The sequence below is a fragment of the Salminus brasiliensis genome, chromosome 4 (assembly GCF_030463535.1).
Source record: "Salminus brasiliensis chromosome 4, fSalBra1.hap2, whole genome shotgun sequence".
Classification (NCBI taxonomy): domain Eukaryota; kingdom Metazoa; phylum Chordata; class Actinopteri; order Characiformes; family Bryconidae; genus Salminus; species Salminus brasiliensis.
Genome location: NC_132881.1, coordinates 38,421,519 through 38,446,074, shown reverse-complemented (window position 1 = coordinate 38,446,074; position 24,556 = coordinate 38,421,519). Strand labels below are relative to the sequence as shown.

General features: G+C 41.0%; 1 protein-coding gene across 5 annotated transcripts in view; it reads right to left on the bottom strand.

The window, feature by feature from the left end:
• Positions 1-24,556, bottom strand: part of usp54a (ubiquitin specific peptidase 54a) — a 57,627-nt gene that overhangs the window by 6,878 nt on the left and 26,193 nt on the right. For 4 of the 5 annotated variants that reach the window (XM_072678327.1, XM_072678330.1, XM_072678328.1 and 1 more), the window contains exons 3-17: positions 14,392-14,484; positions 13,111-13,245; positions 11,448-11,561; positions 11,119-11,201; positions 9,408-9,513; positions 8,496-8,642; positions 7,733-7,882; positions 5,219-5,387; positions 4,564-4,740; positions 4,236-4,412; positions 3,433-3,985; positions 3,121-3,257; positions 2,666-2,827; positions 2,040-2,159; positions 51-240 (exon numbers count right to left, since the gene is read on the bottom strand). In XM_072678327.1, the coding sequence (XP_072534428.1) occupies positions 51-240; positions 2,040-2,159; positions 2,666-2,827; positions 3,121-3,257; positions 3,433-3,985; positions 4,236-4,412; positions 4,564-4,740; positions 5,219-5,387; positions 7,733-7,882; positions 8,496-8,642; positions 9,408-9,513; positions 11,119-11,201; positions 11,448-11,561; positions 13,111-13,245; positions 14,392-14,484 (2,513 nt within the window). The remainder of the gene's footprint in view (positions 1-50; positions 241-2,039; positions 2,160-2,665; positions 2,828-3,120; positions 3,258-3,432; positions 3,986-4,235; positions 4,413-4,563; positions 4,741-5,218; positions 5,388-7,732; positions 7,883-8,495; positions 8,643-9,407; positions 9,514-11,118; positions 11,202-11,447; positions 11,562-13,110; positions 13,246-14,391; positions 14,485-24,556) is intronic. The other variant, XM_072678331.1, reaches the window with a different exon arrangement.

Below are 24,556 nucleotides of genomic sequence, written 5' to 3'. Positions count from 1 at the left end.
TTCATCAGGAGGGTGTCCACACACATACACATACCAGAGCCAGCAAGTACCTGATAGGCAGCTTTTGCTCTCGCTCTTCCTCCCTCTCCTTCTCCTTCTCCTCCTGTTGCTGCTTCTCCTGCTGCTGCATTCGCTGCTGCAGGCCTCGTGCTCTCCGCATACACTTTTGCAGTCGGGCCTCAGCCACTGTTCTGCCCTGTCCGTTAGCACTGCTCTCATGCATGGGATGCCTGAGTTTAGCTTCAATAGCAAAAACAAAATGAGAAAAGCAGAAAGGAAAAAAAGGAAACAAAAAAAGATGAGGAAAATAAAAACACTGACTTATGGGATGCATGCAAACATATCTGCCATGAACTCAAGAGTCACACCAGGTTGGATAATGGGGAAGTTTAAGAAAGAAACATACAGGGACATGGAGGAAAACAGAGATAACTAAACTAACTTTAAACTGTAACCTTTTCGGCACATAATGGTAAAATTATAGTGAGTGTTGAGTTTGTCAAATTAAAATGAATTGTATTCAGCCACAGAATTAAATTAAAATGAACTATATTCAGCCATGGAACAAAAAAAAAAAAATCAATTAACAAAAAATAGGAAACACTCTCTCTGAGCTTAAATGCGGGCCTAGTTGCAGAGTAATTACAGAGGCATGAGAGCACTATTTTAGGCTTAAAAGACCTGACAAAGGTAATCTAAGATGTCTTCGGATACACATGAGGCCTTGTTAAACAGGCAGAGGAGAAGGGTTGAGATCACACCACTGGGATTAGCACAGGAGGAACAACTGGAAGGAGTGCAAAATGTGTGTGTGTGTGTGTCTGTCGGTCACAATTTAGAAATATTGCATTTAAAACACACAACAGCCATACATGGAGATACAAACAGTAAAGAAAAACTGCAGTGTTAAAACCCAAGAGAAACCCATCAAATGTCAAACCACAGAGGCACAGAAAGAGACTTGTTGACATTTACAAACCAACACAGGCTCACACACTCTAATGAAGCAAGAGATTGAGAGGTTGCCATAGTGTTAGGCACCACCCCCATTCCCCTTGGCATCTGGTGGTTGCTACGGTGATGGGTAAACAGCCCTCTGAGTGGCCTGGATTCATTAAGATGAGAGCAAAGGCCTGTCAATTCTACAGCCACTCAGAGGGTAGGGAACAGCGTGTGTCCAGTGAAGTCGAGACAAGTTTGTGCTTATGCTCCAGTATTTGATTAGAAAACAAGATTTAAAGGTTGTAGAAGACAGAGTTTAGCCTGTTTTCTGCACAGAAGATCACTAGGGAAATATGGGCAGACAGGGTTCTATAGTAGCACTTACTGTAGCACAGCTCTAGATAGGGGTTAGAGATATACTGGCCACCAATAAATGTTTTGCAAGTGAATGGTAATTAAAAAATAATAACTAAAACACTGTATGAAACAGTGTATGAAACATACATGAATACATAAATTCTCTCCTTTCATACGAGAATCAGAGACAAGCAGTCGGAGTAAGGATTTGTCATGTCTGATTTAGAAATTAAATCAATGATTGGTCTTTTTTTTTTATTTCTTTTTTAGCTCTTTTATGCACACTGCCTCACAAAATACTCACTGGTTAATGGCAACAGTCAGGGGCTCCATGGGGGGGGGCACTTGTTACTGACAGAGGCCCTAAACCATTGTTTAACTGAGTAATCTGGCATAATTCTTAAGTTTTGTGGGACCAGTGTAATATTTTAAGGCCCAAAATTCCTGGCAGCGCCCTAGGCAACAGTCCTGGCAAAGAAATTACATTGTGGTGCACCTGAATATGGCAGTGACTTCAAACACATTTGTATGTTCAGGACAAATCATCCTTTGCAGATTCACTGACACAGTAAAGTAGATAACAACAGTAGTACACAACACTTTATAAATGCTGAGTTACTCAAATGCAGGCAAAATAAAGTCTTTCTCTGTCTCTCACGCTTGCATACAAATACGATGGAGATGGTAAAGATGGCCACGGTTGAGAAGAAAGGTTGTGAGAACTGGATAGGGCTACTTACACACTGCTTCATTTACCACAGAGATAGCAGCAGCAACCTCCCCTGCTTGCTCCAGCCTCAGAGATTGATCTAATAGTGCTTCCGCCTCCAGCACACACCGCTCAAAGCCGTCCCCCTTCCCTGAAAACAACACACACCAAAGCGCTGCAGAGCACAAAAGCAACCCACGCTCCCACATGCATTGACGGTCATACACTGGTGAATGCAAACACACGTTACACACAGACACCCCAGTAGAGTTACACAGGGCCCACCTAAACAGTGAAAGTAAGAAATTGTCTAAACCATAACAGGGGTTTATTTTAAAGATTTTTCAGAATCTTAGCTCAGCATATCCGAACAACAAATATGATCACTTATAGAACCCCTAAAGGGTCCACATAGTGCTTAAACTGTGCTAACCAACATCTCTGAAGAACATCAGGTCTTATTAGACTAGGTGCACAGACTAGTACAGTTCAAATCAAAGCTGAATCCAGATTTACTGTGGGTTGGCCTTAGTGTTCCTCTCACTCACCACACATACAGTACACTACATTCCTAATCCCAACACTGCAGCAGCAAAGCCCCAGGAAAATGCCCTCATCTCATTATTTCGGATGACATGCAGACTGCGCGGCCCCTACCTTGGTTCTGCAGCTCATCCAGGTCCATGAATTTGCTGGGTCTGGGGTTGAAACCCATGGCTGCTTCCCTCTCCTTCTCCTTCCTTCTCTGGAGCTCTTGCTCCTTAGCCTTGCGTGTCACCTCCTCCTGAAGCTCATCCAGTTCACTTCTGCCCTCTCCCACTGCATATGGACACAAAAATCAGTAAATATAAACATGTCTGTTCACTGGGTTGCATGACTGTGGTCATAAGCTAAAATTAAAACAGGACGCAAAGATGTGTCTCCTGTAGTGCATATACACATGTTTAGTTGCCTCAGGCAGTGTACATAATGTTATGATAAGGGCTGATTAAACTGTGTACAAACATTAACTTATTATTCGAAAACATTTGTAAACAAGAGAAACGAAACACCGGCAATAAGCAGACCTTTCTTATAAAGACCATACTCATAAGAAGATGCTGAGTACGCACCTAAACTCATGTGACTGTTTCCCTTAACAGAGGCTTTAACATCCTGCAAAAGGGCACTGCTGCTCTTGGACTTCTGCACATTCTTCCAGGAGGGACCAACACTGGAGGGCGGCTTTACCAAAACTGCATCTTTCAAACTGCAATAAATACGGTAAAAGCCATGTTCCATAAGTGACCGAAACAATGCTCCAAAATGACACCCTTGGCCAATCCAAAAAACTGTATTTGTTATTTAATATTCAACTTAATAAATAATAACTTATTAATGAATGAAAGAACTTCATTCCTTCAGTGAAGGGCACATGGACCTACCCGGTTAAGCCATTACTGGCCCCCTCATTCAGAGGTATATCCAGACTAACAGGGCTGTTGCTGTTCCTCTCGCTGCTCTCATATCCACTCTCCATTCTCTGAATGAGGCGTGGTGGCTGCTCTGACCCTCTGACCTGGGACAGTGGTAGAGTCTTGGATGCAAGACTGTTGCTGAATGGAATCTTTTGAAGAGACCCCAGAGCCTCTGCATGCAGCCCTGTGTCCTCGGGCAGTGAGGTGCCCAGCGGGCTATAGCCAGCCTGCCTACGTCTTTCTTTGCTAAAGATGGTGTCGATGTTCAGAGCCTCACGTCGAGGCTTCCAGGCTGGCCGGTAGCGCCCCCCAGATGAGCTGGACTTGGACTCGCTACTGGTGCTGTCGGCCTCCCAGTCGTGGCTCTTGTTCCCAGTGTCGGGGGGGCCCACTGAGCTGGAGGAGGAGGCTGAGAGAGGTCGGCTAAGGATAATACTGCTCATGGTCTCTTTAAAGTCCCGCAGGCGGCTAGAGCTCTTAGGAGTGGCCCGAGGGGCCTGCTGCTCTTTCAAGGTCTCTCCTGGACAGAGACAAGGTTGAAAATTTAGATATGAGTATTTAAACATTTTATAGATCCCTTGTCACAGCCATCAATATCTATTCAGCAATAATAAATAAATATACCTTTTTAGAAAATGCAGCTCAAACTCAAGCTCAAGTCTATCATACTAAGGAAAACTATAAATGGTGCATCAGAAGTCAGGTAATGTTTATGCAAAGAGCCATCTGGTACATTACAGGTATGTTAAAGAGATTTTTAAGTTGCTTACCTTCACTGTGGTATCCTGCAGAACACACCTCGTCAGTCTTTGAGCTCCGACTCCTTTCCTCAAATCGCCATGGGCGACTGGTGCTCCTCTTCCTATCAAGGATACCGTTTTTTCTATCTGCTGTCCCACTTTTTCTGAGAGTGTGGCGCTGTGCAGGCTCACTGTCAGTTAAAGGACCTTTACAGCAAACAGCAGAGAAAATCAATTAATTTGATAAACAAAAATGCTATATTATATAGTGCTCTAATATGGTTAGAACACTACATAAACTTCTAAAACAATAAATTGCTATATTTGTGAATGCTTTAAAGTATAGACATGGACATACCTGAAGTGTCTAGACTGCTGTGTGAGGCAGAGTTCTCAAGGTTGCAGACAACAGTTCCCTGGGAGTCGGAGGAGAAGTGTGAGGCCAGCGATTCGTGGTGCGAGTGTGACGGCTTATAACTGTAGCTGTCTGTTGAGGAGTCTGTCCGTGTGTCACTTGAGATGGATGGCTCACGGCCTAGAAAAGAAAAAAAAAAAAAAAAACAAGACAAAAAATATTGAACAAAGGTTTACATAGCTCAAAAGTAGGGAGGGGAGAAGACAACACCCCAGTACAGAAACTTGTAAACTACAATACTAAAGAATGTATAAGGATGGTCCTTTATTTAAATGTACCCAGAAATTATGCAACAATGCAAATGAGCTTTTTTTTTTTTTTCAACTTAGAAAATGTTAAAATAAATCCACTGCAGCTATCCCTTGTTACAGCTGCTTACATTTATTTAGCATCCATTAGTATAATAACCTGCTCATATTCTGATGATGTGACAAGCATTAAACAGGGAGGAACATAGTAGAACTAGTATAACATTTTATGTATGTCTTTTTATGTATGTCTATATATTATATGTATGTATTTCAAAATGTGTAAATTAGAAAAAGCTGCAGCATTTGTACAATAAATGATGCAGAAGTGAATGTAGCAGGTGATCTACCAGAGTCTTCGCTGTCATAGTAGGTTTTGGTGTAGTGGTGCAGTTCTAGACGGGAGGCCAGGTCCTGCACGGACACTGGCGTCCCCCGGGGGTCAGCATAGAGCAGCAGCAGCGGCTGGTAATGGCCCTTTATACAACGAGATACGACATCTCTCCACTTCGGCCCAATCTGTGAGAAAACGGAGAGGGAAAAAGTTAGAGTGAAGCGGAAATATGAAGAACAGAAAAAGAAAACACCATTACTTCGATTAAACTCAAGTAACTCAAGTCTTTTCCCCTCAATTTCTACATGGGAAAGAAAATAACATTAAGCAACCACAGAAAAACTGTAGAGGAGACTAGTAGATCACGGCAGAGTGATCAGACCCTTTTTTTTTTTTAAGGACATGTTCCGAACTAATCTTACCACCGACGAAAATGTCCTAAACTGGAGATTTTCTCTATGCTTCGTCCTCGGTCACGCAGAGACAGGATGTCCAGACAGCCCGACAATATCAGACAAGAACACGCGAGATTGGGCGGTTGTACACACGTGAGCGTGAGAGCGAGAGGGTAGGTACGAGAGAGAGCTAGAATATGCGTGATGGGCTATCATGGCGGCTGCAGTATGTCTGTGCACTGGCCACACCCTGCTGCTGTCCAACTGGGAGGGATAAACAATAGAGGGATATCCTTGTTTTCAGTGCACTTTTGTGCAGCCCCCGTGTGCCTCACGTGCTGCCTCTCTGCTGGCCAGTCGCTCTGTAGAGACCAAGAGAAAAAAGCTGCTTTGTGTGCAACTGTCCTGGATCCAGAGTGCAGAAGTGTTATTGTGGAAACAAAGCCTTGCTAGGCCCGAACCTTGTGTAGGACGGCTCACTACCCACACACACATATTACAGTGTAACTGAACTTTAGCCCACAGGTCTCATGGAAAAATATGGTCTTTATGCTCAATGTGGTCCTTATGAGAATGTCCAGTCAGTTAAAATCCATCAGATCAGCAACAAAACCGTTATTAAGAAGAGTGCTGTACCCCCTGAAACTTTTCTCAAGGTTTTCGACTCCTGAATCCTGACTCTCAGTAACAGCAGTCAGCAGTACCTAAACTGGGGTGCAGAGCAATTAAAATGTGTGCTAGGATTGAAAACGAATTATGCAAATGCTCTGACGCAAGAAAACATTGCAGGAGACAGCATTTTGTACGCCAGTGGGGTGGAATGCCTATGTGGATGTCAGTTTTGGGTTACGCCCATGCTTTTTGTGGTTTAGCGGAATAAAAGATGGATTGGTGTTTGGAAATCAATGCTTGGAGAGGATGGGCTCATCCATGCAAAACACCACATGACGTGAAGATCACTGCACACTGGCTCATGGGAGCTTGAGTAGTACTGACTCAAGTGAAAGATAGCTGCATCACCTCTACTTCTACCATGTCACCATGCTTGTGGGGACCTTGTTGTTTTTGGAGTCTGTAGTGGTAAATAATTGTGGAGGTGTTCAGCATGTCATTTAACAGACAGTGGTTCTCCTACAATTAAAATATCAACATTGGCAACTGTGGTGCACTTGAGCAAGGCACCCAAACATGCTTGCCGGCACTGAGGTGGCTGCACAATGCTCTGGGTGCTCTCTGCCACTAATTAGTAGTGTGAGTGTGTTCACTTCTACAGATGGGTTAAATGCAGAGGTTAAATTATGTTGTACTGCTGTGCATTTATATAATACTCCTGTGGTTCTAATTCCAACTTCCAAATTCAATAATGCATCCCGTGGTGAAGCTACGCGAGTAACATGCCAGGTTTTAAGTGTGAAAAAGGACAAGGAGATTAATATTTACCCCCCAGCAAACAGACAAATAAAGTTTCCAACAACAACAGCAGATCACCATTCGTTTTAAATAAAAGATGCAAATGCAAATAATTCCTTGGTGCTGTATGAACTGCTAAGTATTCACAAAGTTATTCCCCTTAAACATTTACTGAATATAAATGAACTCAATCACTGGTTTACATAAAATAATGACTGTATTCTTATGAACAATTCTGCAGAATGCTTCTCCAGCTCCTCATAAGTGAAGGCTGCTCTGAAGTTTCATCAAATGTAGAACTTTTTAGCGATCAACACAAGACATCCGTTGAGGGAATACTCCACTGCCTGTGTAAAAAATGTTCATATGTAGCCCCAGGCTTGTGCTCAGAGCAATTATAATGGACTCCATGAGCCACAGCACTTAAGGAGTTCCTCCTAAAAAATCCCATACCCTGTAGTGTACACACTCTGGTCCAAATGCCAAGCAATACAATGTAAAATTTGGAAATGCCGCACATGCTATATGCAGAGACCACTCCATTCTCACACGTACCAGCCATTACAGTGAATCAACAAACCCCCAGACAGATCCACACATGCCACGGTCAACTACATTTCAAGTATCTATCTAAATGTCAGAAAAAAACAAATTTACATCAATATGAAGGGGATATCTATGAGTTTATACAAAAGGCAATGAGACCGTGCTTCATGAAATGTTACCTCTTTCACATGTGCATCATCAAAATACATCCACTTGCGGATCTTGGTCTGGAAGAAGAAGGTAGAGTAGTGTTTGCCGTAGTAACACACCATGCCCACTAGGTAGAGCTCTGCCTGCCTGGCTTTCTCCTCAGTCACCCTGTAAAACAGCTAGAGAGACATCATGGAACAAAGGTTATTTACACAAACAATGAAAAACAAACAAACAAACAAAAAAGACAACAAGAACAAAGTGAAAACAAACATCTTCCGATTGCTGTATTACTGTATTTTGAATACTCAGCAATGTAGGCTTCATTAAAGTTGTGTTTTTAGTGTGATAGAGCTAAGTAGTGAAGCATGTTTTAGTGATAGTATGTTTATCTTCTTTTCTGTGATGCTGTTCATTAATTTGATTCCATTTGCTTTATCTCCGTTCCCATCAGCAATCACTCCTCTCCAGTGATCTCTCTCCCACACACACACACAAGGCAACATCTTTTTGGTTTTCCATTACAGAGCCACAAACACTGAGATTTTTTTAATGTTAACTGGTCAGTCATTTACAGCTCTCTCATGGTCAAAAACCTTGACCATTCTTTCTGTTTTTCTGGATCACATACGTCAATGCTTGACCCAGATAGAAGTCTAATATTAGAGCAAGAAGACTCATAAGAATGACCATTTGGCTGATTTTTGTTCAGAAACAGATGGAGGTCTGGGTGCAGTGAAGCTGGTATATGTGTGTACATGTGTGTGTGTGGAGAAGCGAAAATAAAATTACATCTCCAAGGCGCAGGATAGTGCCCAAACTGTGGATGACATCCTCAGCCAGGTCAGAGTGGTCAGAGTCCCACACCAGGCCAATGGTGATGATCTCTGGAGAGTTCATGAGAACACGCCGAATGCGCAGCTTTTCTCCACAATTGCCCTGAGAATGGGAGTGAAAGAAAGAGAACAAGAAAGAGAGAGAGAGAGAAAGAAATGTCCAATTTGTGCTTGTTAAGGCAGGACCATGTCCAACAATCAAAGCAGCACACACAGCAGAGCAGGTCACGGAGTTTCATGAGGAAAAAATGCTCAATGATCAGACAACTTCTAAAACACTGCTACTGTTTGGGGGATACTTTAGATAGTGCCATGTGCTGCTGTCCGAAACACTCTGTTGTTGCTGTGCTTTAGGTAAGAGACAGGGATATTCGTCACCACTCTCCAAGTTTCTACTTCCTACCAGTGCTTTCCAAGATAGAGATTTACCGAAAGGATCTAGTGACTCAGGATCGGAGCATTTTAATAGATTGGGTGTAAGCCTTTAAGGTTCTTACTCTTACAATAAATGTTTGTCATTTTTGTTCATACTGCCAAAATGCTCCAGTTTGCTTGTATTTGAGATATTTTTTATTTCTTTATATCCACTTGGGAAGATACAAGATACTCCCATCTCATCTTCACCCTTGAAGAATTCTGTCTGGTTTAGAAACAAAACTATTGTGGAAATGCTCTGTTCAAAACCAGATCTCAACTGCACAGTCATAACACACACAGGCCTCCAAGGCCATTGAATCCACTCAACCTTTCACATCACGCACACACAGACACAACAACTTTCAATGTCAGGGGTTGATTTGGATTGGTGAGTGTGGGGGTGTGCCTTTTATTTGCATGTGAGAGACAGAGAGAGAGAGCTCATGCTCACAGGACAATTGCGGAGGTCTCCCATGGTGCTGGCATTCCTCAGCAGCTCCCCGAACATGTCTGGAGTTGGCTTCTCCCTGCTCTCCAGCATCCTCACAGCCTGATTACTGAAGAAAACAACACACACACACACAGAAACTAATTTTCTTCTTCAAATTAAACATGTGCATATAAATAAAGCACCAAGATGTCACCAGGACAAGACAGAACAATAATAACAACTGATTGGGAAAATGCATGCGTGTTGTGTGTGGGGTTGATTGTGCCTGCAAGGTGACTTCTCAGTGCTGTTTGCCCTCATTCTGCAGGGCTCCTGGGAGTGAAACACACACACACACTTGCTCTCACACACCTCAAACAGATTCTGCACTGCAGAAGCAACACTACTCCATTCCCTGCCACATACTCTGTCTGGTGTGCAGGGGCAGGCATATTATTCTGGAAACCTGCAACCATGATACACTCCTCCTGGTTTGTGTGTGTGTATGTTTGTGTGTGTGTGTGTGTGTGTGTGTGCCAATCAGTGCACACATACTTCCCTCCCTTACTTGTGCTACAAAATATTTCTAGCACTTTATCTGGCAGAATGTTTTCCACCATGTGCTCTCTCTGTATGAGGTGGTGAAGCAATGGCTGACTCTGCACTGGATGCCACCCAAACCTCTCATACCCGAGTATCCCAGTCCATTGCTCTCTGGAAAGCTCCATAGTTCGCTGTAGACTTTTTATGGTTCAGTGCTTATATCTTTTTGGTATTCTTCCTCAAATACAAAAGTAATGGTAACTGAGCACAATCTTTTTAATGTCAGAGGAGCTCAATGGAGGGATAAAAGAAATAAATTAATGTTAAAGTTTGTCCATGCTGCAATTAGGAATAGCCATTTCAGGCAAAGCTGGCTTTTCTCTGCTGAAAAAAAAATTGCATTCTCGTAAGTAATTAACCTCTGAGGCTATTATGTACAACTATATATTAACATACACTACAGAGACAAAAGTATTGGGACACTGCCCTGGACAGGGAATACTTTATTAGATTTGAGTACTGCTGTAACGACCTGACTGCATTTAGTGACACTGCATTGGCTCTATGGAATAGTGAGATTAGGACCACAAGCAGAAGCCGTAAGTAAGCAGTGCAGACTGCTGTTTTGATTGTTTTAAACATACACATAGAAATCAGGCATTAAAAATGTGCAAATAGTGAACATAGTGAGGTACACAAGGACATGACTTCTCTATGCTGAGTATTTGGTCAGATGACTCTGTTCTGACCTTAGCCCTGTGTAAAACACAGACTTGGCTATAAGTGCACATTTCACCTGCATCTGACTGCAGCCCTGTGGATGTGAGAGCACCACTGACACAAGTAATAAGCACTAATGCAGAGTGTACTGCTCCCATTCCCCAGGAGACCAAAGGTTTAAGCTGGCCTGTTGGCTGCTTTTAGCTATCGGGAGAAGCTTTTCACTTTGGATGGATGTCACCATGACGCCATCTGATGTGACAGAACACTCATTTGCTCTGCTGAGAGAAAGGCAGACGTTTTTTAGCAGCCTTTCATTTCCAGACCTGAGGAAGTCTGGAGCTTGCAGGTGCTCTTGGAGCACTAAATGCCTATTGACTTCATCCTTTGACAGCAACACTAAGCAGACAGCTACTTCTGGCCTGAGAGAGATGCTGGAAAGCCATAGGAATGGGTCGACAGTACTTACCAGAGAGAGGTGGTGGAGATGTAGTGCACCATTTGAATGAAAGGCAGAGGGTCTGATGATGCTCCGCAGCTACCGCAAACACACTTAGGAAGAAAAGAGGACACAACAACAGGCATGAAGTGTGAGGGATGGGTACAGTGGTATGTGTATAGAACGTGCTGCAACAGAAGGAAAGAAAAGGAAGAAATAGAAGAGAATGCACGTTTTTGAGAGGTGAATAGAAGGGGATGGAAACGAGAGAGACAAAGAGAGAGAGAGTAAAAGAGAAAATAGGAACAGGAAAGGAAGAGAGAATAAATTGTTGATGAGTGATGCTGTGAGAGCCTTACCTGCTCAAAGAGAGTCATGGCAAACTTCTGGTGTGGAATACAGTGTTTGGCTGTACAGATGTCCTCCTTGGACTCATCAGCAATGTGAAAGTGGATACGCATCAGAATGTTCTCCTGTGAGTTGCACAGTAAAAAAAAAAAAAAAGTCAAGAGTCAGAGAGGCAATTTGAAATTTGTTTACATGTATGGGTGTATCTGTGCCCATTTAGAATGCAAGATGGGGTTCCCAAGTGGTACAACTGTCTAGCAGTATTGCCGCGTCAGATCTCTCTGCTTGCCGCTGGCGGACATTTCAGTTATGGAAATCAAGTAAGAGAGTAGAAACTATATTGAACATATCTGGGGCAGCAAACAACCCGTTTCATTTAATGTTTAAATGAATTCATTTAGTGTTACACCAGAGCTTACAAAAATAAAATGAAGACTTGTGCTTTTATAATTTGTTTAGTCAATCAGAATAGTAAATAGAATTGTCAGTCATCTATACGAGCAGGTTTGTTAAGTGTCCTACAAGCTTCATAAAACTTAAATTGTGCCTTCCTGCTCAAACAATGTAAACTATAAACAACTGAATCTTTCCTCCAAGTGTCCACTGTAAAAAGTTGTGTAATTTTATTATTGTAAAAAATAGTCCCGGATTTAGAGAAGGGAGATAGCTGTTATTGCTTCCTAAAAGAGATTTAAGGATAAAAATCAAACAAGAAAGTTCGAATAAAAGAGAGTTTCCTAGACTAAATAACACTATTATAAGCTGAAAGAAGAGAAGCATACTCTGTGTCCTTCATGCCTTACGCAAATAGTTTCTTGCGGTCATGAGGATTTCTGGGCAAGCCCTTTCATAGCTCTTTCAGCTTTGGGGCAATGGGACCTGCGAAAGCCGGTTCACTTGTCTCCAAATGGAGAGAGGCACTGTTCACTAAGCTCCTGCATCAACCCTAATCCATAAATAAGAACAATGACCAGAGAACAATAACTATGAGAAAAAGAGAACAGCAGCAGACCCCAGCTGCAGCTGCTGGTGGTTAGTGCATCCCACAGATCATCTAGTACTGGAGGGAGTGGCTTGCACAGAGGCAGAAAGACAATCCTTTGGCTGGTTGCCTACATTTGCAAGGGCTTTAGAAATGTGCTTACCAGCAGGAAATTTTGCAAATAACTGCATCTACAAGCTCCTTTTTCACGCCTCAGAAGAGAGAGAGAGACAACATGCGACCAAACACGACCCTTCCTTCTGCTTCCCTGACAGATCCAAGGCACCAACAAATGCCAGCCAAGATAAACGGAGAGATGGCATTGTGGTATGAGAGCAGAAGCCTCTGCTCCAAGCTGTGGCTCTCCAAGCATGATTTCTTTTTCCAGAGGAGCTTAGTAACTGGCCATTCTTAGGCATATGCGTGTGATTAAGATGATGAAGAGAAAAGCATGAGGAGTAGACATTCAGAAATGGAACTGTCTAAAAGATGTGAATTTGATTTGAATAATGTTTCATGTTTATGAATATTAATTTATTGACAATGATTTAATCAGCCAATTGAGCCTATTCAATGTCCATCTGATTCATCCTAGCATCCTTATTACCCTAGCTTCTCCTTATTACATGTGGAGCATTCAATTATTTTGTTAAGGTAATAATGCTACATAATGCTGCTTTAAGGGTACTTACAAAGCATTCAGCAGCATCATCCATGATGCCCAGTTGGAATCGCTGTTCATCCTGGAAGGTCTTGGCCAGAGCAGTACGCAGAGCATCTGATGGCAGCACCTTGTCACTGCTGAACTGGAACTGGGCAAAGATGCTCTGCGACAACACAACATAACACGTCCTGGACAATCAGACTCAATACAGCAATAAACAGCTACATAAGGGTGTAACAGTAAGTCCATGTCTAGTTAGCAGACGTCTGCCCCAATTAACCCAAAAGAAGAACAGCACCTCTGTGGTAATGCTAGCAACACTTTTCCATTAGCTTTGCAAAGTGATGAAAAATGGCCTAAATCTGGTCAGACAATAGAATATGTCAAGCAGAGAATCAAATTTGTCAAGATAAGCGCTGGAGTTGGCTCAGCCTGCTGACATGAAAACTAGTCCAGTGAAATTACAATGACATTGTAGTATAGTAAAAATGCAGATGGACAGGAAAAATTTCTCTGTCTCAAACACATTTAGCTTAATCTCTGAATCTTGTCCTGCTTGATGGTAGATAATATGTAAAGAATAAAGAACCATCAGGTAAATGGGCTTCAATCACTTGACTGTGGTGTACACCACATCTATACAAAAAACAATATCAACAAGCTGACAGACGGTTAGTCAGTTTTGGTCTGCTTGAGGCAATACAGTATACAGGCAGATCCATACACCTCAGTGCTGCACAGCTGACAGACATAGGCTCAAGTACCTTACTGCAATGCCACAAAGCTAGTATTTCCAATCATGTTATTAAGTTTTTGAAGGAAAGTATTGCTGGCACTCTAACGCATTAGATAGTACGTAATGAAAAGCAGAGCGAACTCGGACACAAAGAAGAGAGAAGATGAGTGCTGAGGAGAGATGGAGATAGGAGAGAAATAACCAGCTAACTTATTCATCTCCCTCATCCATATGTCATATCGATGGTACATGTAAGAGAACGCAGCAATTGTTTACCATGAAAATTGTATGATTCTATGCCAGAAAATCTATACCCACAGTCACACTATGTAATTATATTTTTTCTCTTCTTCTAATTTGAATAAGCTGTGAAACATCTACATGTCCCTCTCAGAAGTAAAGAAGCCTGAGGTTAACCCCTAAAAGCAGAAACACTGTGAAACAACCACAAACACAGACCACTAAGAACCATATGTGCACAAACATAACTGTACAACAGCTGTGAATATGTAGACAATGCAAGTTTCAACCACATGAATTCAATTAGCTGTAAATTGGTGGGCTGCTGTTTACCTTAAGAGCACAGAAGATGCATGAGTCCTCCATGCACTTGTGTGTCGTTAGTTGTCGGAAACTTCTGCGGAAAATGTCCAGGTGCCAGAGGACCTGTTAGAGAAAGGTGAAACACAGAAGCATGAGATAATGGATATTGGCTCCTGAAGAACATCATGTGAAACGCATATCCATCCTTTAATGACTGTAGAAATGATGACAGAAAAGCCTGGTGTGGGGAAGGTTTCTGGCTGGTAACATTCATGCATCAACCACTCTCCTACAGTCCTCCTGAATGCCTGAGCAGCTTTAGCTATCAAAAAAAATGCAACACACTTCAGAATGGGCCAAACACAGTTTGGGGGGTGCAGGGGATACAAGCAAAAGAACAAAGTCAACACAAAACCACACCTGATGGAAAGCTTCTGAATCCCAAAACAACTATCGAACCTCTGCCTACCAGCCCAGAATGTCTATGAATACTGATCCAGACTCTCCAGTACGAAAAGCACAGCTTCACCTATCAGATGTCAGACGTCTTATGTATGTAATAATACCTGTGGGTAAGGATGCCAGCTTGAGCGAGGAGAGAGAGGTTGACATGAAATTAAAGAAATATGAAGTACAGGGGAATAAGCTGTAGTTCTCCAGGTGAGGTATGATGCGGAGCGTCAGCGGAACAAACAACCCTGGCTTCTTCCTTTTCTCTCTCCCCCTCACACACACAAATATATATATATATATATATATATATATATATATATATATATATATATATATATATATATATATATATATATTCATTCTACACCCACATGCACACGCACACACACCAAAGACATCTGTCCATGTAGAGTTGGCTCCAGGGGCTAACCTGACCACACTCGCATAGCAGGCAGCCCATGCCACAGCCATGCCGCTCCCTGCGTGCATGTCAGTGCAATTGCATGCTGAATTATAGACAGCGCTGTCATTCCCCTTTAATACAACGGTGCGAGTGCTGCCTTACTGCGCTCACCTTACTTTCAAAAGATATCCACCTTGTTGGTTATTCCTCTTCTGCAATTAACTACAGTTAGGAAGTGCCACAATCTGATAAACACGGTTTAAGGTCATTTTCCCCCAGACATTTTAAAACAAGAAAGATAAGAATTTTTTTTAATTCTAAAACTTACTCATTGTCTAATGACGTTCTCCGCTGGTTCCCTACAGCTGGTCTTATTACACAGTACCCAAATTTGGGACGCATAGAGTCCACATATGACAGTACTGAGACCAAAGGAGTACAATCCAATGATTCATTCATCAACTTGTTTACCTGACATTACTGACGCTCTCCATGATCTACATGTGGAATGGATTTATGATATTTACATTTGTGATACAAATTTACACCAATATTGGGTTTATATAAATCCTCTGCAAGACCTTGGCAGCTCACTCAGTAAGGATCATGAATCCAAAGCACTATCGAGAAACCAGGGCACTGCTGATATGATATAACAAAATGGGCGATTCCAGCCTTAATGCTACCATGACGAAAGCAGGAAGGACAGGATAAGCAGATAACGATCATGATTGAAGGGAGGGGAAAAGGCAGGTCAGGTCAGTATCAGCTGCTGAGATCTTATCCCCCCCATACAGAACGCTGGAGCATCAACATCATATTTAGGGGGAGTTTTTCTAGTAGCTATAATTTGCAGACATTCCACCTCTCCTGCCATTCACAGGATTCTCCTGCATATTGATAGCAGCTCCCTGATGCTAGAGCTGGGCGATATGGTAAAAATATAATCTCACAATATCTAAAGACATTTCAGATTTTAGCACAATATTTCATTATAGATGTGACTGCAGACAAAATACATCAATAGTGACAGATTTTTAAAAAGTACCATCCAAAACACCCTCATATTTAGTAACAGTTTAACTTCATCAAGTTAAACCAGACTAATTACACTGCTTGTACCAAGATGTGTAGTTGATCAGTGTTCTTTAAGCAGGTGACCATCTCCTTGATTTGCTTAGAAAAGCAGATTGTGTATCTTGATAAAATTCATCACAGTACGATAAAATAGTCATATTGCACATCTCTACCGGACGCCCACAAATTACATACAATCTTGACTGCTTTCTCCATTTTCCTCAGTGGACCCATCAGTGTTCTCTGTGGGTGGGATTTACAGTTGATGGCTCTCATTCACTGTGCATCAGTTCAGCTGGGTGTCCTGCAGCTCAGAGTGTTCAAACTGAAAATAACACCCAACCCTGCCTTTAGGGTCAAAATGCTGCTGCGCCATCTAAAACAGTGATTTTTTCCCCCATTGTCTATGTGGGTTAAATGACTGTAAACGTTGGTTGGTGCTACTTTCTCTGAAATAGGTTTGGCATGGTGGGATGTCCAAATTTGCAAAAAAAAATACTTTCGCTGGAAACATGGGGAAATGAACACTGATTAGTGCTCCCAAGGGAGCATTTAAACAGCCCATAACAACACACTTCATGCAGCTAATAATGTGTGAGCTAACCGCTACTGTTTCCAAAAACGTTGCATGCTGCTTACTTAAATCAACCAAAAACAGAAGCGGTCTAACCCACCACCAGGACCACAAAACTACAAACCACAAAGAAGAGAACGAACTGAATTAAGACTAGAGTACGTAGGACTATTATTTGTTTTGAGGGGGGAAAAATAGACCCGGTGCTTCTAGTAAACATATCTAACAGGGATTAGATGTGGTTTTAGGTTTTAACCAATTGTTCATTGACTAGCTATGCATCAATAGCATAGAAAAGCCAACTCTGTATTGATTGCTCTGCTGTATGTTCGTGCGAAATACAGGGTTGCTTTTTGAATGTGACATTGAATTAGGTCAACATACTGGGACACAGGACCAGTGGCCATGGCTGTCCCACTGTGTCTAAAGCTGCTGCAATCAACATGGAGATACAAATTCTATAAAAAACTAAATCCTATAAATAAAAAAAACACATTACCACTCATCTCTATTCTCACATGCTCAGTGATAACTTCACTGCAGCATTACAGGACCAGGACGAAAAGATCCACTATGCTTTGGGAACTAACTGCTCATCAGGTGGCAGGTTTTAAAGTGCCACAGGTCTGTGCTGATGCAGGAGGTAACAAAGGTCATTGTGACATGTAGCAGTTCACCAGCCACATTAATTTAGCTGCAGACTGGCTTCAGGAGCTAATGGATCAGATCATTAGGACAGGAGCCACAGCACCACAGCGGCAAATGGATCACATGGTCAGTGAAAGCTGACAAGGGTCCTCATAGCTCATGCATAACAAGCTGCCACAGCAAAGTAGTCTACATTTTGCCAGCCAACTTCTTAGGGTGCTCCTGGGGCACACGTGCTGTGAACAAATCCAAACAGCATGCTCAGATGAGCCAAAAAGATCTGAAAGGTTCCAGGAGAGAGGGAAAGGGCTTCAGTATGTTCCACCTACATCCTCCAAAATAAATAAATAAATAAATAAAATCAAAAGATGAGCTAACGACAAACAAAAACTGTCGAAAATAAGGCAGCCAAATGTGAACAGCTATCCGGAATAGGAAAAGCAAAATCCTGCTTTGAGAAAATTGTTTTAGTATCATGCCAATAAATGACGGAATAAATTTCATTCAAAACAAAACCATGGAAAATGTCATGCTACTTTCACTGAGCAGAATATTATGCAACCAACACTGAGCATATCATATCTAGGAGTTAACAGAAATCAGGCTGCTGAGGTCAGTGAAGCTTGCCGTACAAGCTAAAGAACACTCATCTTATTAAGCAGCCTGTAGGAAAGGATATCACACTTCACAGTGGTTCCACAGTCATACAGAGCACAGTAACTAGGAACGACCTTAGACACTTCAAATCTATAATAGTTGCGTGTGCATCAGCCTCAGCTGTTCATTAATGCTATGTTTCCAGACTGACCCACCTTTTTTTAAGCTGCAACAAACCCACATAAAGTTCAACAGGTTCATATAATGGCATGTGAATTATTCAAATCTTGAACATAAATATACTCAAAAAAATGTTAATGGATTACCAACTAACCATGGCTTGCAAATGAGTCGAAATGAAAAGAGGTAAGAGGGAGAGGCAGCCATTGTCTAATAGGGCCAGTTTCTAGAAGACTGCTGCTCCATGACTCAAGAAAATGACTCAGAAAAGCTGCAAATCCTGCAGACTGAACAGCTCCGAGATTGCACTGTAACCTTATAGACACCACAGCCTATTATCGTCCACATTATGTGCATGAGATTCTGAGGACGGGGAAGGGAAGTGAGAGAAAGGAGTGGGAGTAAGATAGAGGGAGAAGGAGAAAGAACAAAAAAAGGAAGGAAGACTGATGGTGCAGTCACTTCCATTAGCTCATTTTTGTCCTTGGCTGCATCTGCTTCCTGAGATGTGTGTTCATGTGTGTGTCTCTGTGCGAGTGTGTTGGGGTTCACTTTCAACACTGTGTAATCACGTAATCATTTCTTCCATTTTTACCCCCACTTAGCCAGAGCAGATTTTTTAAGCCTTTTTAGGATGCAACAAAGGGTCTTATGCGCCCACCGTTCTTTTCTTAAAACCCAATTTTGCAAGATTCGGACACTCACCAGTGTTTCCTTATTTGGGACAATGGGATCCATCATTATTAGAGCGAACTGCTGAGAACAATTATGTTCTCAAGAAAACATTTAAGAAAATCCTCAGAAAGATATTGGCAAATAAGATGATGAAGAAGAAAAAAAGACAACATTAAGCCTACTTTTTCTTGCTCACGTTTGTGTGGCTTCAAGTTCCAAAAGTGTTGATAATTAATTTTCATACAAACTTATCCATTGGTATTGTGCTTTTAAGATGGGTGTAAGATAAACGAGCTCTGGACAGCCTTATTCAAAAAGCACACAGAACTGGAAACCCTCCTGAGGTCTGCAATATGAAAAGGCGGAGTCATCTGCATTTGTGAACACGTGAAGAGTAACTTCCGACCCCTGACTTCTCTGGACACTGTAAAAGGAAAGTGATCCTGGTTCCCTGAAAGAATCTCAACCGTAACACAGCCACAATGTTCAGGAGCGCAGCGAGTTAAAACAAACTTCACAGAAGAATGGCTGCCCACAGCTTACTATGAGCTCCCAGAGAGGTAAAAGTACTACAGCATTACGCCACAAACCCCAAATATTAGAGTGATTTCATTTTAATGAAAGGGTGACACAAGGCACACCACAACGCAGGGTTAAACCCTCTACCACAGTTATGCACAGCCTCCAGTGGCTATAAAATTGCGCCAAACCATATAATATACTGTATAATGAAGTCAATCAGTTCACATAGCCATAGTTTCAAGTTGGGCTGGGTAAACTGGCAAAATACTGTTTCACAATATTTAATAGTGATTTTTATTTAACATCTGCTGCACTTCATCTAACTAAATCACACTGTTTGTAATGAAACGTGCAGCTGATCAGTGTTTATTTAGCACTAATAACATCCTCAATATGCTTAGAAAAGCAAGTTGTGTGTCACAATAGCAAAATATATTATGATACAATAAAATATAACTCTATTGCCCAGCTCTAGTTTCAAATGTTTACTGTTGCCAGTGATTTTTTTTTTTAATCAAGGCTTTCAACCGGGCTCAGCAGATTAGACCTGTTAAGGAACTTAAACACCACTACCCATAATTTAGTGTTATGCAGGTGGGGTCATCCGTTTTGTTTGTCTTATGCAGGTGGGGTCTTCTTTGTTCTAAAGGAGTTATGGTCTGAGTGATCTGAGGTCTAATTAGTGCTTAAAGGACTAGAAAGAGAACCAAGTTCCCTTTAGAGATCAGTGGTTTCAAAACAGGCTGTTTTTGTAGCTTTATTGCCATATATGGACTGAGAAATGAATGGTGTGTTGTGAAATATTAACAGTGTTTACATATGACTTCAAACGTCTTTATTTTAATTAAGTGAGGGAACCCAAGTTTTCCATGATTTTGCCTGTTTAAAAGACTTTTTTTGTTCCCTTACAATAACAGGAAAGTGTTGATTACATATCCTGACCTCCACTTTGACATAGCCCACCCTTGACTCAGCAGGAGAAAATAAACCTGTTTGTAAATACAATCAGACTAGACATAACTATTCTCTCTGCCTCCGTTTCTTTTCCTTCATGCTGTGTCCTTGGTTAATCTTATTAATTATTTGAGCATCTATTTATTTTTCAGTCTATGCAGATATGTCTGGACTGATCAATGATGATGTACTAAAATCTTGCCTCTTTAAAAAAACTAAACAAAAAAAGAAAAACAAAAAACACACCTGCCAATTGGTTTAATAACGTGATTCTGTAGACTGCCTTTAAAGCCAGACTGGATTGTCTATATGCTCTGGCAGAACATTGAGAACAAATGAGAATGATTCACATAAATGCATCAGTTATGTAAATTAGTATCTGTTGTAAATTCTCCACAAACTACTGTTAAAGCATTTCAAAAAGAGATTCTCTTTCAACACTCCTGCATTCCGACTGTAATTCTGTAAATGCTTTTCAGTAAAATCCATCCACCTATCCATCTAAAGTGCATTCGTTAGTGTAAATGCGTGGTGAGAGACACAGTATATAAACAGCACAGTGGAGAGGTTTGTTGGACTGAAAATGAGACAAGTGTGTTTGAAAAGAAAGCTGCCACTTTTCAGCTCTTACAGACAGCGATGTCCAGAAAAGGCTCTAAATAGAAAGCTGGTCAGACAGCTTAGAGAGATGGGATCTCGAAAGAAAATAAAATTAAACAGGCAGAACGTCCTGGTCAGTAGATAATGGAAACGGCAGGGATGTCAATGGATGTCAATTTAAGACATACATAAAAATAGAGGTAAAAACAGAAACTAAAACTTAAGCAACAACGATCTATTGCAGAAAATGACATTATTACATAGTGTTTTAATTGTTTCCCCTGATTTCACCACTTGGAAATTGCACAGACAGTCATTACCTCCCTTTAATGGTTTGTTTCCACAAATACTGACCAAAAGTGCTGATTTGGAGAAAAATAAAACCAACAAATGAGTAATGAGAAAAGAGGTAAGGTGCACATACTTACAGCATACTTAATAAACATTTCTGTCAGGCTAACTGTTAGCCTTTCTTCATAAGTCATGAGTTTGAGCTGAGACAATTCAGGCAGTATGTTACAGCACACTATGATGGGAAGACGATCGCCACTCTACATCCCTTTCACCACTCCCTCCTCCATTCACCTAGCCATGATAAATCCTATTTGACAGGTTACAGGAAGGTTGCACCGCAAGTAGGGCTGAGCAATTATTTGAAAATGAATCTAACTGACATTCTGAACCTCAAATCGGATTAATCTTGTTTTTATTGTTTAATACTGCTGATTCTTTCCCCACTGTGTGTGTGTGTTCTTGCACTGGACCCTTAAAACATACTACTGGGTGTGTACACATGTATAAAGTCTGAGATGTCTGAGATGTGGAAGCAATCTGGAGGAGAATTTAAACACTGAGCCAACTGAGCAAACTGAGCATCTCAAAAAATGCCATGTCTAATCATTTGTTAATTGTAATCAAAGCAAAATGTTTCATTAATTAAAATATTGATTTTAGATCACATCGCTCAACACTACATGCTAGAGAGTACCACAATTCAACACTAAAACACTCTAACCCACCCACCCCCCCAAAAAAAAAAATCCCATTTGAAGAATAATACCAAATACGTGATATCCCGAGTAGATTCAGAGAACGAGCCACTGAATAACAAAAATGCATGTTAAAATAATTGTAAATACTATTGATTGATCAATAATAGCATATTCAAAGGGAACTACAAGGGTAATAAAAACAAAAATACATCATTGTCAACTGTGACGAAACAGAGCCAGCACAATCAGGCTTTAAAACTAATAAAAAAAACAACAACAATATGAGAATAAAACACTACATTGTAAAAATATTAATTACTTAAACAAACATGATTAATATCATCCACTGAGAATCTATTCTAGGGAGATTAGGGGTTTGTGAGAATCTAGGCTATTCTTCTTAGAATGCTTAATTTAGGCAATGAACACAATTTAATAAAAGTAAGCACAAGGTTTACAAAGTGTTTAAATCTATAATCGACTATATTAATGTTGTAAATGTTCATTGATTATTGTCATTTAGTTTTAGTTTAATGATTTAAATGTGTGAATTTGGCAAATAAATGAGCCAAATTGAGATTTATTAGCACGTTTCTGCATGTCCAATGTGAAGAGACTGTGAAGTGTCTCCTAGAACATTCCAAGAACAACTGGAATGAACTCAAGGACAAGCAAAGAACTCTTTCATGCATTAAGCAACTACATTAAGACCTTTCTGTCCTTCCCACACCAGAAAAGCATGGATATTTGTGGTACTGTTGTGTAAAAGTTAATTTTACATTTAAATGCGTTTCTGTAAATAAACTCTGAGCTAATTCTAGGGAAACTGCCTCACACTGCTGGCACTTTTCGTTTACGGGATCGACTCTAATGCACAAAAACCTTTCATGGGCCTGAGGTTGTATTTAATCACACAGGTCCACTGCAGGCAGAAAAGGCTCCTAAAGTATTAATACAAGAGCCTGTTAAAGCACTACATATAATTCCAGACAAAGAAATGACTGTTTTCGCCCCCGGGCGCTCAATTTGCTGTCTCGACATATTGTCATGCCTCAAAGTAGCAGACAATACAATAGAGCAGTTCACCCCCCCTCCTCCCCCTGCTCATAATTGACGCTAATTTGCAGCTTTCGAGGTACTATCAGCCAGCTAAAGCCGCTTTATTTCCATATAGCTGATTATACAGCAATCCAAAAATAGAGGAGACCTAATGGCAGGTTTCTGTGCAGGGTAATTATTGTCCAGCCCAGCATCTGTCTGAAAGTTGTTTGTGGGGTCTATTGCAGACAGGGTTTGAGTCATCACTTAGTCTATAGTAGGCACCACTGAGCACAGAGAACAAAAAGGCAGGCGAGTTGTGCACAGTGCTGCTCATGCATGAGAGCAGACCTTGGGGCAAAGCACTAAGCTCCCTCCATTTCAACTTGTGCCCATTTGTGGCTATTCAAGGCTCATGATGCTCCAAATGATCATGACGGAGACAGAAGGCCAAGCAGATGTTAAAGACTCTTCAATGAGTGATTCGAACATGCAAGTCAAAACTCAAGAAGTCTCTTAACGCAGAACTCTACGTCTATACATCAGGGTTTAACCCAGTCCATCTGACTTTTGTGAAGAAAGTGTTTATGAAAGGACTTTCCAGATTTCTTTTTTCAGATGGATGTGAAGTCAAACAGCCTTTCTGCTATTCATCTTGTTTTCTTCTCATTGGAAACAAATGAGTTTGGCTGATTAGGAGAGTTGTATTTTAAAGTTGTTGCTTAAACTGCTTGGCTAAATTATGCTTCTCCGTTACCAGGGTTACATTTTTTGCCTTTTCTTTGGCGTCTCATCCACACACACTCTCCTCTGAGATTAACATTAAATACAGTTTTACGTGTTTGTGTGGGCAGGTTAAAAAGAACATAGCTTTCTGAACCCTCTTAGCTCATGCATGGTCAGTGATGTTTTGCGGTGTTCAGATTCAGGACTCAACACAGGTGTGTCTGATACGGTTGACGGTGTTTTTATTTATTTATTTTTTTTTTAAAGATCAAATGGCATAATAGCAAATAGAAATAAAGCTTATGAATAAATTAGAAACCACTGTATAATACAGTAATTTACTTTGTTGCAGCCCTCTTTGAATGCATCAAAACACTAAACACAAAGTGCAAACATCTGAATGCTTCCATACATTGGGCAACAGCAAAGATATAGCACCAGTGAGACTCTAGTAACAAAAAACAGTCCTAGCTTTGTGTAACACCAGATTTTTTACTGTCATTCCTCCATTTCTGTTTGTTTATTATTTCTATGTAACTTTGACTTTCATATTACCCAGAGAACAAGAATGGTCTTCATTATACTGCTGAAATTCATCAAGGTATTCATCAATGCAGGGAACTGAATTCTAGCAGTCTGGCAGAGGAAAAGGGGAAATTAAAATGGAAAAAAAAAAGCTACTGCTGGCTTGGGGAAAACTACAGGGTCGCTCTGTAATTACCAAGTGCTTAGATCAGCCAGAGACAGAAACTGATT